Genomic DNA, 14009 nt, shown 5'->3' with positions numbered 1-14009 from the left:
TCAGTTGCTTGTGTTCTTGTCCCACAATGTCTGAAATTACCAGTTGAGTAATTAATTCAATAGCCCTTAAGAATTTAAATTGAGTTTTGTCCATTTCTCTGTAAATAAGATTTGTAATTAATTTTCTGCGACACTGGAAATTTAAGCGTGTGTGTGTGTGTGTGTGTGTGTGTGTGTGTGTGTGTGTGTGTGTGTGTGTGTGTGTGTGTGNTGTGTGTGTGTGTGTGTGTGTGTGTGTGTGTGTGTGTGTGTGTGTGTGTGTGTGTGTGTGTGTGTGTGTGTGTGGTGGGCGCCGGTGGGTTTGAGTCGTTCTGCCCTTCCCTCATTCACCATTTTCAAAGAGTGGATTTCACAACTACACAAGCTGCGATTTGATCATTTAAGTTGGTGTCAAACAGCTATACATGAAAGCATTTAGATAACATGTACATATCTGACTTTGTTAGATACGCTTTAAATTTAATTTAATTGTACAGTTCTAAAAGGGAAAAATAAAGATATGAAGTGTTGAAGGTACTTTATCTTTTTTGTTTTTTTATGGTGGTGGAATTATTGGATTGTGTTTTCATATTGGTGCTGCAGTARTAAGTGGTTTACTGATGGGACATTTTGCCAGCAATGAAGTCTGCTGTTACCCGTTAAGACTCACTTAATCTCTGCTTAGAAATAGTCATATTAAATAATGTTAATGAAAGTTAATTTATTTCAGAAACTCACTTCACTAAGATGCATGCRTAATAGAGTTTAAACAGGTATTTCTGGTTTTAAGACTTTAGTCATTAAGTCATAATTTTAAGAAGTAAAGATTGAATTAATAGACAAAAGGTTAAATCATACATGGTAGCAAACAAACTGAAGGCTGAAATGGAAGAAAAAAGGTTCCATCATAGCAGAAGGCTGAAATATTAAATCGGAAACAGAAGAACACTGAAGTGTGCTTTTCACACTTTTTAGGCAGAATTTATCCTTGGAGGAAAAATAGTTTCCAACCCAGCCCCTCAATCACGGCATGAGAAAAAAAACATTTCATTCCTGCCTTTCTGGGGGGCGAGGGAGTTTTTTTTTTTTTTTAATTTGTCCATAGGGGTTAACTTTATGAACTGATAACTATGACTCAGCTGCCACTTTAGAAGGACTGTCATACCAAAATATTAGCTAAAGACATGTATACTTTCAAAAAATATGGTTAGGCTTTGCCACTCTGAAATGGACCAAAGCATTGTCTGGCCCTTGGACTGATGCATAGTTCATGCTAGCAGATGTGCAGAAAGCCCGGTCCCAATGCTCTCACTTCCACCCTTGTTCTGCTCTCGTGTCCTTCAAATCCTCGTTCAGGTTGAAGGCTTTGAGTGCGTAGTGTTTGAAATGGGACCCAAAAGGGGCAGAGTGAAAGACTGATGTGAAGAACTGGGACTCACTATGCACTCAAATCCTTCAGCATGTGAAGGACGAAAGGGCAGAACAAGGGTGGAAGTGAGGGTATTGGGGTCAGGCCCTTGACTCTCGACTGCGAGACGCCCATGATGGTATTTGGGTAAGTAGGAAGACGGACCACAATGGTATTTGAAGAAAGGATGGATTAGCCATAAGTTTGCCTTAATAGGGGACAAGGTACAAGAGTAAATAAAGGTACAGTTTCATGTGTTGGTGTTACAAGACGATCATATATTAATATAAGTTGATGAAATTGGGATGTCAACTGGGAGTCTACATTAGGTAGTGATCACTTTCCAGTGAGTACAATAATTAATGATGGTTAAAATAGACAAAAAGATTTCAAGATGGTTCTTTAACGAAGCTAACTGGTAAAAATGAATCCTTATGTTTCATCCAGCCCTTCTCTTGTTAATTTCTGGAAATCAGTCTTTGCACTGTCTGAGGTTCTACACTGTGAGCTTCAGTCTTCAGAGTCGCCCCACAGCTGGACTTGCCACGTGTCAAACAGCAAATGCTCATTTCCATCATCAATTGGCCGGAGTGCAGTTTTATTGAGGTGGAAAGACCCAGCTCAACTTCACAATCACTTTTCCTATTTATGAGAAATCTTTGACTATTGTCTTTGACTTCCCTCCTCCATTCTTTCCCCCTTTTTATATACATATATTTTAATTGTATTTTTTATTTTTTTCATATTTGTGCATAATGTATTTTGTCAGGGTTGTCTCCAATGACTATTTATTTGTGGTCTCTTTTTTCTACCCTGTGCAAATGTTACCTCTTTTACCTTTGTGTGGTTGTGTCTGCAATCTGGGGATTTGTTTGTGGGTTAGAATATGCTAAAATGTTACTATATTCTGTACCATATTTATCAATATATGGCTGATAATTCAATCTGGAGAGACTCGCACAGAGAAAAGCAGCAATTGGAGAGTTTTATTTGATCTGAAAGTCAAATAAAAGTAGGTTTCTTTGGTGCCCGGCAGAAAACGGGGAATTGCCATTAGTTTGAATACAGCGCTTGTGGCGAGGATTAAGGTCTTCTTATCCCGCTGCCCAAAAACTGGCAGTGGAGGAGAAAGGAGGGAGGGTGTAGACTGGGTGGATTTGGGTCGGAGCGTGGCTGGGAAGCAGGTGGATCCATGGATGAAGGGATTCATGATCTGTGACTGGCTGAGGTGGAGACGAGGAGGATTCAGTCTCCCATCTTTAATTTGCACCAATGTCTTCATTAAAAAGACATTTGAAAGAGAATTTTCAAATAAACTGTGAGAAAACCAGCCACGTTAAAATGCAACATATAAGAAATCAGGTAGCAGAACATTTTAAATGCTGTAAAGAAGTAAAAGGTGAGAAAAAAGGTCTCCCTTGGTGGAATGAGTAACGTAGAGCAGTTAAAGAATCGAACAACACATTTAAATTATGACGACTGAAAACCATATTGAATAAAAAAGGAAAAGAGCAGCGAGTCATAACTATCAAGGATGCAAAGAAAGAACAAAATATTGTTCATCAGAATCAGTGATGAGTTGACAAGCAGAAATATGGCAAAGGGTTGAATGGAGATAAATTGTGTTTATATAAAATACAAAAGTCAGTGTTGAAAATATTAGTGAGAGAAACAAGGGAAATAATGATCATGATATTAAGGGTAGGTCATACTTCTAATATAAATGGTACTGTGTGTTTAACTGGGAGGAAAAAATAAATGTGAACGACGTGGAGGGAAAGAAAATGTAGAACATTTATTGATGAATTGTAAAAGTTATAAGCCTGAAATGGAACGATTGAGAAAAACAGAAGAACAGGACAGGAATGACGTCTTGAGGAGTATTGGAAAGTGAAGATATTTACACATTAAGGAAAGCAGTATTTATTTGTCTTCATACTACAAAATAAAAATAGAATACAGAGTACAGAACACTCACGTCCAGTAGGTGGCGGTATGCACCTTGAAGCTGTTTGCGATCCGCCATAATAGGGCAGGAGAAAGAAAAATAAGGAGAAGAAGAAAAATAGAAGAACTGCCATAACACCTGAAAGGGTTCATGCAATAGACATAACGGTGGTGTTGGAATTAAAGGATTTATTATTTGACATCACAACCAGACCCACTGAGGCTCTTCCGTACGTCGCGTTGAAACGTAAGTCTGGGCTCAATAATCAGTGAGTTATCCAAATAACTTCCACGATCGCTAGCATTGTGATGGGAGGGAATATTTATTTGACAGATGTGATTTGTTGCTTTTAAAAACATAAAACCACGAGAAGTCATCTGCATTGCCATGTATGATTATGCCAACAGCTTCTGCCTCGCTATGCAACAACTTGGTACCGACGGGTCGGACCACAGACCCAGGTTAGCTGCTACAGAGCTAACGTGTTGAAATGCTGCTGGCTGCGCTGGCTAATGTGTGCAGTGATTGACGTCGGATATTTCACGGTTTGTCTTGTTGGAACATCATTTTCCAGTGTTACGTTTTATGAATAAAAGTTGGAAACCTCGAGCCACTTACCATTAACATGAATTTTCCCAATTTTTTAAATAACATTTAAGTTAAAGCACAAGTTAAGTGCTTTAACTTAAATGGACAGGAGCGGGTATCCCAAGCTTATAAGAAACAATATCATTAGGGAAAGGAGGGGATAAATAAATACAAATGAAAGGGATAAACAAAAACTAAGTGTCACCATGTTAGCATCCAGAACCAGAATAAAATGAATCTTCACAGAAGTAATATTTCCTAGCAGGACAAAAAGAATGAAACCTTTCGTGGGAATCAGGGAAAGTCTGATTGCAAATTAAAATGCTGCACATTTTAGACTTCAACTTGTAAAACAATTTTCATCGTATACATTTTCAATAAAATATAGTGCAGTTTCAGGTTTTCTGTAACTTGAACTGCAAAATTTCACTTTTTTTTTTTTAATTCAATATCAGAGGGATAAATCTGTTATCCAATGAATATTATTTATGTGCTGGCTTCAGCATACTAAAAGTATGAGTATGTATTTTTATAAAAGTACGAGTAGAGTAGTATGCATTGCCTCTGTTGGTGAGAATGCTCTTTGTGAAGTGTCTGTGTAATGAGCATCATTTATCTGTCTGTTGTCTCTTAGGTGATGACTCTCTTCTCTCCCAGTCCTTGAAATCTGCAGCACAACTCGTGTGAGCTGACCGCACCAACAACCTCTTTACAAGTACTAAGATGGACATTTAATTTTTTTCAAAGAGCGAAATGACCGTCACAGTCTTTTAGTGGAAACTGATGAGGAATGCTGGAAAATTATGGAAGATTAAATGCAACCAATCGATTTTCTTTTTTCTTGTAAATTTGATCTTTTAAATCATAATTAATAGATTTTTTTAAGCAACTTTCCCTAGGGGATCAATAGTCTATTCTGATTCCGATTGGGTTAGCAGCACCTGAGACAACCAATCTCAAAGGATGACCAGCCTGTTCAGGCGGAGCAACAGCAACAAAGGCTCTGAAAGCAGAGGAGGTAGAGATGGTGGCGGCACTACTAGTGGGCAGCTCAACAACAGCAGGCCGAATCGGCCAGTCAGGCACCTGGAGTTCAATCAGGCCATGGAAGACTTCAAGACCATGTTTCCCTCCATGGACTACGAGGTGATTGAGTGTGTTCTGCGTTCCAACAAAGGAGCTGTGGACGCCACTATCGACCAGCTACTTCAAATGAGCATTGAAGGACATCACTCAGATGACACCTCGGACTCGGATGACAGCATCCCAGCAGAGGTCAGTAAAATGTTTTCTGAAGTCTAAATCTCCCTAATCCAACCAACACGAAGGCAAATATATGTTATGCTGGGATAACTGCGATAACTTTCTTGTCCCAGTTTTGCTTTAAAAGTTGTGATAGTTTGTGTCTGACCGCATTACCAAGACACTCAAATTTATATAATGTTGATCTAAATGGAGTTTCTCACTGGTAGTTCAGATCTACACCCTCCGATGGCGTCACAATTTCAGTTTATCTGATATCCTGCGAAGGCACCAAATTAATTTATCAGCTGGAGTAAAGGGACGAATGAGGTCTTTGGTTTTGAAATGAATAAAATGACATCATCTGCATGTGCTAAAAGTTTGTAAGGAATACCTTGATGTGTTATTGGTAATATATCAGACCTCGGACGTTTATGGGCAGTTACAGGTTCTAATTTATGATTTCATGGAGGGTTTGGATTCATTTGAACAGCATTATAGCTGCAGCATGCAGCCTTTACAGAAATGTTTTTTTTCCATAAATGTTAAAACTTTCACCATGTTGTGATGGTATTGTATGAAACGGATAATCTGTAAAAAATAAATAAATAAAATTGCATCGCTCCCAGTCAAAACAACCAGAACCAGGAAAAATACCTTAGCACTGTCAATCATATTTGTGTACGTGCTGCTAAAGGGATGAACAGAAGTAGATCGCAGAAAAGTGGAAATAAAAGCAGTGTCCTTAATTCCATTGTTCATTTGTGTTTATTTGTTTGATTGATAAAAATAAATTTTTAAGATTAGAAAGTTGGCCTTGTACTTGTTTTTCAGATTCTGGAGCAGACCCAGGAACCCGACAGCTCAGATGAAGAACCTCCTCCAGTTTACTCTCCACCAAAATCCAACATGTACTCTGACTGGAAGCACCCAGAGACACACAAATTGTCTCCTCCACAGTAAGAACTTGAGATTGCTTCTGCACCTTTGTATAATACACTTTAAAACTGGGATCAATATCTGTTCTACAAAACACAGGGGCTCCATATGCAAAAACATATTTGCACTGATGTGGAAGAAGGCCAAATAAGAAAACGAAATTCAGTGAGAAAATTAGATTTTTTGTACTTTCTTTTTTATTCACTACTTGTATTTCAAGAGATTTGTAAAAAAAAGAAACCTGGAAACCTTACAGACTTTAAAACCAATAACTAGAAATTCAAAGACCCCCACCTTCTTGAAATCTAACAAAATTGGTGTCAAATGTTTGTGAAGTAAGAATTTTTGTTTGTGCTGCTATAATTTTAAAGATATTACTAAAATAGTTTCCAGAGGTTATTCAAAGCAAAAGCAATGCAAATGACAATTATTGCTTGACACACCAGCACAAATGTAGCTGAATTGATTGACACCAATTGATTGGTCGTCAATGGCAACCTTGGGGAATCTGTAACTCGAAGATTCCTTCAGCAGAATTCAGAATAAGCCACTATCTGGTATACAAATACTAATTTTTTCTAAGTTCTGTTGGCGTTTTTATTGGGAACCACAGTGGAGACATGGTGTGGATGAAAGGTTTGGGTATGTTGCCTTTGTCTGTACATGAATTTGTCTGGGCTCAGAGGTTGTGCAGGGTAAACAGTGCATGGATGAACTGAAAGAGTCTAGCATCATGTAGTGACACATGTACAGTTGACTTCCAGTTACAAAAAAGGTTTAGAGACCATGTAAAGCAAATTGGAAAGGTTAAGGCTCCACACTTTCTCCAGCTGTTGAAGATGACTATTCTTTCCCCCTGACCACCAAGCGAAATTGCTGGGGTACTGTTGTCCTGCCGGAGTTGATTCTTAAAAAATGGAATGACATCATTTTAACACTTCTGCTCATTTTGCATAGAATTTTTAATAATTTTTTCTTTTTGTTGAGAAAGTCATGGCAACCTGCTGCAAAGCAAACAGTCCATAAGCTCAGTGAGGCTCGGGAATAGAAAGTGAAGAAGTCTTTATCCAAAAACCATCCCCAAAAGTTCAGAGTGATTTATGAAATCCTCCTTAAAAGATTCTTATCAGCGAGTCTGGCAGCCTCGAAGACATTTACTTTTCAATTCACAACCTGAACTTTGTCAAGTTTTAATTGCAACATATAAGAGGATGAGCCGATGATGTATGCTAATGATTTGTTGGTGGGCTATCTTAGATCGGAGACCCATATGCCAGCAGACGACCAGCAAGTTCGAATCTACAGGAACTGGAACCCCCCTCTGCTCGGAAACCTTCCAGAGGACTTTTTGAGGATTTGGCCTCGGCAATTAAACAGTGTGGAGGTACTTTATTATTTCGTTCAGAAATTACTTAAAAGCAATTAAAACTTTTGATGAATGAAAAAATGTTTTTGCAAAAGTGATGTATGCTGTTTTCTGTTGTTCTTTTGTTTTGGGTATTTTTACCTTTTTTGCTTGTATGCATCTTTTCTCCTGAAATACACATTAAATAAACATTTTTAGCAACATTTTAATGACTTTACTTTAAAGTGGATATATCATGCTTTTAAATCCTTCCTTTTCACATGTGAATCACTCAGTTATAGTCTATATCAAGTAGAACTTCTTGGACGAGGAAAAAAAAAGGCAGATTCTCAAAAGTGATTAGCCAGAAGTCATGATCTTGCTTAGCAAATGTGTCGGACAAGAAAAACATTATGACAAATTGAAAAGACTGAAAGCTATAATCCAAAAAGAATATAAAGATATCTACACAGCATAGGGAGAGAATAAATTACATTTTCTATACTACTAGACACTCAAAGTACACAAAAAAATTTATTTAAAAAGTGAATTTTGCATCATATGTCCACTTTAAAGTCTTACTGTGCTTTGCACCAATGTAGTTATTTTGCTGATGTAGTCATAAATGTATTGTAGCTTAGTAGTCAGAATTGAAGAGTGGATTTAGAAGTTTCTCTAAAATTGTACTATTTTCATGTGTACTGGGTGACCTAAAATCAATACACATGGTAGAAAACATTGCTCAAAATAATGGTTTTAATTTTAGTTGGTAACACTGTATTTGACAGGGTGTGTATAAGACTGAAACAACACTGGCATTAACATCATGTAACACCCAGGGGTGAAAGTAAGGGGGTACGGCATGGTACTGCGTACCCCTGAAAGATTTAGCGGGGGTACGCAGTACCTGCAAGAGAGGGGAGCGGCTGTCCGCTGTAAAAAAAATGAACGGGTTCACTGTGCAGCCGTGAGTTCACCCACTAATCAGCCGTGACCGATTAGTTTTTCAAGAACAATCTAAAACACGATTTAATCAGTTAATTAATTAATCAGTCTGAACTCTTCGTGCTTTACTAGAGCAGGGCTGCAATATGTCGATCACGGATGTGTTTGAGTCGATCTTAGCATTAGGAGACAAACTGAAAGCCGCCAGGAGGCTGAGAGCAGCAGGTCCTCCTCTGGCTCCTTATCAAAACGTTCGTAACTTTATTAAAGAACAACAGCAACAACAACAAATAAAATAAAGTGTTCAAATGAATGACCCAACAACAGTAATAATCTCAGTAATTATTGCTTCAACAAGGTGTTGCGCAATTCTGTGCAGAGCAGGAGTTTAAAATTAACTAATCAACCACCGCTGTGTTCAGGGAGGCTTATTAATGATCGCAAAATAAATATCAAGCCTAAAAATCTAAAATTGTAACAGACTAAATGTTTTTAATGTAATCTGTGCTTGGCTTGCGGAGCGCGGGCGGTTGCCGTGGCAACGGGTGTGCTTAAATGACAAAGACAGAGAGTAAAAAGGTGCGAGTGGTCTTGAGTTGATCACCTGTTCAACTCAACCTGTCTTGGCTCATCACAGCTGCTGTAATTTCTGAACGTTCAACAAACGACAAACTTGGACTAATTATCTCACTCTTTGTGAGTATACGTCATTCACAACAAACATCAAACATGGTAAATATGTTTCATTAAGTATTTAACAAACAAATGGCTTCTACCGCGATAATTATGTGAAATTAAATGAATTGTCTAATTTTTAAAAAAAGTTTTATTTCTCTCTGGCATCTTGCTTTGAGCTCACAGCCTGAGCTCTATCAAACTTTTTTTTTTTTGCTTCTTATTTAGTGGAAATATTGATGTTGAAGATACATTCTCCAAAATAACCTTTTTCAACCTTTATAGCTCCACTGTTGAAAATGAGGCTCTAACATTCACAAATGACATTGAAATAGAATCCAGTCCAACATCTGGTTTGAGGTGATTCCTCTGGAACCTGTTGGAGGAAAAWWWYCCMAMYTYMRRARRWKRRSYTTTAACCTAWCAGAGCTCTGTGGTTCCTCCTRTCAGTATKAGARTCAGGGTGAGGAGGCGCCATGTTAGGAAGAGAAGTGGAAGATGCAGGATCTTCAGAACAAACAGGTCATGATGCTGGGCTACTGATTATCTCGGTCTGGACACAGGATCAAGAGAATCAGTTAAAAAGCTAAATGAATGGTTATATGCCAGACATGGAAAACTGGAATGCACTCCATGCCATGATGTTCAGGATTTAGGTCTCATGGCATCTCAAGGTGTCAACATTGCAGCCAGTGGGCTGAAGAAATACAGCTTTATTTTGTAACAATTCAAGAGCTAGTACCCCCAAGAATTTAAAACTATTTTCACTCCTGATAGCACGTGTTATGAAGGAGTCTTCTTAAATGTTTACGACTGCTGTCATGAAGTGTCATTTGGTCAATAATGACTTTTAATGTAAAATTGCACTAAAAGTTGCATTAAATGTCTATTAAAAGTGTCAACTTAGCATTTTTTTGGTAAAAATGCTAAGTGAACAGCTTGGAGAAGAGGTTTACTGTGTTTTCTCCTTTTGCACAAGCCTGTTTGAAAATTTATATACGTTGTCTGTAGTTCTTTTATGTAGGTCATCTTGATTCAATTAACACTTGCATTGAAAGTCCAATAAAAGTGTCAACTTTGCATTAAAAGTGTCATTATTTACTGAATGACACTTCATGACAACAGTCATAAACACTCATGAAGACTCATTCATGTTCATAAAGAGTCTTATGTTATATGATGTTTATGACAGTGTTGTGCCAGTCACCTCTTCAAATAAAGTGTTACCTTTTAGTCTCACTGAACTCTTTTCTTTTTTTAAATGTTGTTAAGATTGCTGTGTCCTTCAAACTGAACTGGCATTGCTGACACATTATACCTGATGAACTTGTCTTTATTTCAGCAGTACTCACAAAGCAGCCCATCTCAGCCCTCCTCGAGCTCCGCAGTGTCTGTGTCCTCAACAAATCAAAGGACGGCTCAGGCCGGTTCTGTGTTTGGAGCTTCTTTGACTGCTGAGGGTCCTAATATGATAACGGGATTACAAGAGAACACACTGATGCAGTATTTGGAAGACGAGCGCATAGCCCTGTTTCTGCAGAATGAGGAGTTTTTGAAAGAGCTGAAGCGTAACCATGAGTTCCTCATTGCCTTAGAGAGAGGTATCACTTACTGTTGTTTACGATTGAGAAAATCTTCTTTAAATGTCAGTTTAACTTTATTTGGAAGTTGAATCGATATATATTGGAATATCATATGAGGGTATTCAGTACATTAATTGTCTCATCTGTGTCTCTCTTTATTTTAGATGGGTTGAAGTATGGATCAAAGTCCAGCCATTTATCAAGCCTGGACACTTCCACAGGTAGCAGTCAATCAGTGTACAGATCACTTGTGTACTTGAACAGGAACGAACCAAAGTTATTCATTCCTGGTTCTATATATGCTTATGTATTGGCATTAATGTAAAGTTTTGTACAAACATCATACTGTGAACAAATGTGAACTATTTCACATGTATGTTTGTAGTTTCATATTGCAGTATGGGTCCTTTGTGTGCAGGGGAGAGGTACTCGGCAGATTCGCAGGAGCCTCCCTCAGATGACGCACTATTCAGAGACAAACTCAAGCACATGGGTAAATGTAAGTTTGACTTACGACTGTTGAACAACTGTTTGCCGTGGAAGCATTTGTTTGTGTTTATGATATCTACCTTTTGCAACTTCAGCAACAAGAAAGAAGCTCTTTGAAATTGCCAGAACATTTTCTGAAAGGACGAAGAGGAGAAAGTCTAAAAGAAAGACTCTCACGCATTTATATCCTTCCTGTGACATCACATGGTCATTATCTAAAGTTGGTGGTTTTATTCTATGGTGGGAATCTGAGAGAAACATAGATTTATTAAAGTGTCACTGACATGATGTGGGAGCGATGCTTAAATTGTCAGTATAAGTTTATGTTGCATCATTCACTTATAATTAATTTTTTAGAAATAAAATGCCGATTGAAAGCAGACATGTTTTTAAACTTAGCCCTGTGATGAGCTTGCTGGATGACTCTTTTACAGGACGTGATGTAACGAGGGTAATATCCAGTGTGCCGCCACGTTAGCAGGCTGTTTGATTTTCTTAATTACACCAGTGAACTCATAAGTCTGTTCATCCCAAAAGATGAAAATCTTTAAGATCACTGAATGAAACGGGTACAGAGAACAGATGGCTCTGCTCTCTGTAGCGATCGTTTCACTTCACACAAGAGCTCCAAACACGTTACATATACATATATATTTAAAAAAATAATAAGATAATAGTACTGAAAATACAGACACTCTGATTTCGTAGTTTGTTTGTAAATATAGCGCACAACTGGACTGCAGAGACAGCCAGCTTTAGACTAACTGGTTGCCGTGGTTACTTGCTGTTGTGGTGCTGTTCTAACATTAAGTAGTATGCGGTCAGCATACTCCAATTTATTATTACAGCATAGTAAAACTAAGTTATGCTACCAAATTGACATTAGTGAAAGGGAAATGTCATAATGACCCGAACGCGTTGCATGCAGGTGGAAACGGCTCAGCATGAGGCAGAGCGAGACGAAGAGACGCTGTAGGGAAAATAAAACCTCCGACATCTTCAACAGATACCAGGCGAAGACAGGTGACCTGCGCAGGCTGCGAGTTTTCAATCATTTTATTGGCCTGATTGTAAATAGTTTCAGTTAGATGTTAGTTTTGTTTTCATTTGTTTCCTTGTTTTTGTTTAGTTTTTTTAACTAAGCTTGTGTTCAGATTGGGTACAGCCGACTCTACAGCAAATCTCCTTGAAGATATCGAGGCAAACCCCAGTGGTAAGCATTGCCAGTCTTCTCAGTTTTGTCTTTGTACTTTGCTGGTGGTCTAACCTGTACTTAGGTGGATATCTCAGATTAAGTTAAAAGGATCAAATCTAAAACTTTTCTCCGTCTTTCTGTTCTACATTTACAGCATTTTTATCAGGTGCTATATATATTTCTTGAAAGTGCTTTAGAAATAAAGTGCTATGGTATGTTACATCAATTTAGCATGAACTGTGTCCTTTGGCCTACGCCTGTAGAATTGTGGGCCCTTTGTCACAGACCTATGTTAAAGACGCCACTTCTGGATTGATTGCTGAATTTAGCAGAGTTCCTTCTGAGACATGACATGTAGAATGAGGTCGGTTTCAGGAAAACAATGATCAAGTAGAAAAAAGAAAAGGTAATACTTATTTGAAGTGGTCTGCAAAAGACTGACATGACACTGTCATAAACRTGACACAACACCTGTTATGAACATGAAGGAGACTTCATGAATGTTTATGACTGTTGTTATAAAGTGTCATTCAGTGAATAATACTTTTAATGCAAAGTTGCTTTAAAAGTTTCATTAAACGTGCCAACTTTGGATTTTTTAGTAAATAAAGACACTTTAGTACAAAGATGGCACTTTTAATGGAGTTTTAATACAACTTTTAAAGCAACGTTGCAGTAAAAGTGTCATTATTTACTGAATGACGATTCATGACAACAATCCCAAACATTCATAAAGACATAACAGGTGTTATGTCATGTTTATGAGTGTCATGTCAGTCTTACCTCTTCAAAAATAAAGAAAACACTTGAAATGTTCACTGTAAGTAGATGTGAAACATTTTTTTGTTTGTTCAGAGGAAGATGGTAAGCCAAGAAGAGRTATCCTTCAGGAAGACAAACAACTTGACAAGCCAATATGATGGTAATACACTTTTTTTATCCAATGTTTTTGAAAATTTAACTTTGTGTAGTTATAAAGACTACATATTTGTGATGGCAAAAATAAGTCTGACCTAGGATATTGAAAACCACTGATAGTTCTCTACACAGAGCTAAAAACCTTTCCCCCACTGCTGTGTTGATTTAAACGTCTGTAAATCAACTTGTGAGACTGTGACAACTTGGTTTCTTGTGATTTCCTGTCCTATTTTATTTATCTGTTGCTGAAAGTGTTTGTTTTAGTTGCATCCTAGGAATGCAACTAAAACTCGGTGCTCTCCATTCTCAAACATCCTGATAAAATATTTTGATTTCCTTCTAATTTAGTTTTCCCAAGTGTCTGGATAGACAAAGTCAACGGGTGAAGTGACGGATCTGTCCGCTGTCAGCGGTGAATACCTTCAACTTCTTCAAGCCCTGTTCTTGTTACAGTTAGGGTGATGCTGGGTACAACCGTAATCTGTTAGCTCTGTATTTGACACAGGATTATAATCATGTATTACTTTGAGAATTCAATGTCTTTTTTTTAAGTGGTTCTGATCAATGCTAGATCAACATTAAACAAGACACTTTTTAAACACTTTCTGAGAGTTGGACTGAGAAGTATAGCTCATTATTTAGCTCTTCTCAAATAATGCAAAGGGCGCCCCCTGGCTTCCAGTGTCATAAGGTCTTGTCTAATTTTTACGAAAGTTTTCAACTGAAATGACTGAAAATAAAATTTCTTAACTTGA

General features: G+C 37.7%; 1 protein-coding gene across 8 annotated transcripts; it reads left to right on the top strand.

The window, feature by feature from the left end:
* The first annotated feature begins 3410 nt into the window (after positions 1 to 3410).
* cuedc1b (CUE domain containing 1b) lies at positions 3411 to 14009 on the top strand. 8 transcript variants are annotated; one of them, XM_008425154.1, is made up of 13 exons: positions 3411 to 3581; positions 3743 to 3796; positions 4558 to 5198; positions 6000 to 6124; positions 7362 to 7488; positions 10412 to 10670; positions 10817 to 10873; positions 11071 to 11151; positions 11237 to 11348; positions 12070 to 12164; positions 12296 to 12354; positions 13192 to 13258; positions 13603 to 14009. In XM_008425154.1, the coding sequence occupies exons 3-13, from the start codon at positions 4887 to 4889 to the stop codon at positions 13638 to 13640; spliced, it is 1332 nt and encodes a 443-aa protein (XP_008423376.1). In that variant the 5' UTR covers positions 3411 to 3581; positions 3743 to 3796; positions 4558 to 4886; the 3' UTR covers positions 13641 to 14009. The 8 variants fall into 8 exon arrangements, with proteins under 8 accessions (XP_008423376.1, XP_008423378.1, XP_008423381.1 ...); XM_008425156.2 differs by lacking the exon at positions 3743 to 3796 and having other exon boundaries at positions 10415 to 10670; XM_008425159.2 differs by lacking the exon at positions 3743 to 3796 and having other exon boundaries at positions 10415 to 10670; positions 12271 to 12354.

The sequence above is a fragment of the Poecilia reticulata genome, linkage group LG13 (assembly GCF_000633615.1).
Source record: "Poecilia reticulata strain Guanapo linkage group LG13, Guppy_female_1.0+MT, whole genome shotgun sequence".
Taxonomy (NCBI): Eukaryota; Metazoa; Chordata; class Actinopteri; order Cyprinodontiformes; family Poeciliidae; genus Poecilia; species Poecilia reticulata.
Note: the sequence above shows the minus strand (reverse complement) of the source record. Positions and strands in the feature narration are given on the sequence as shown.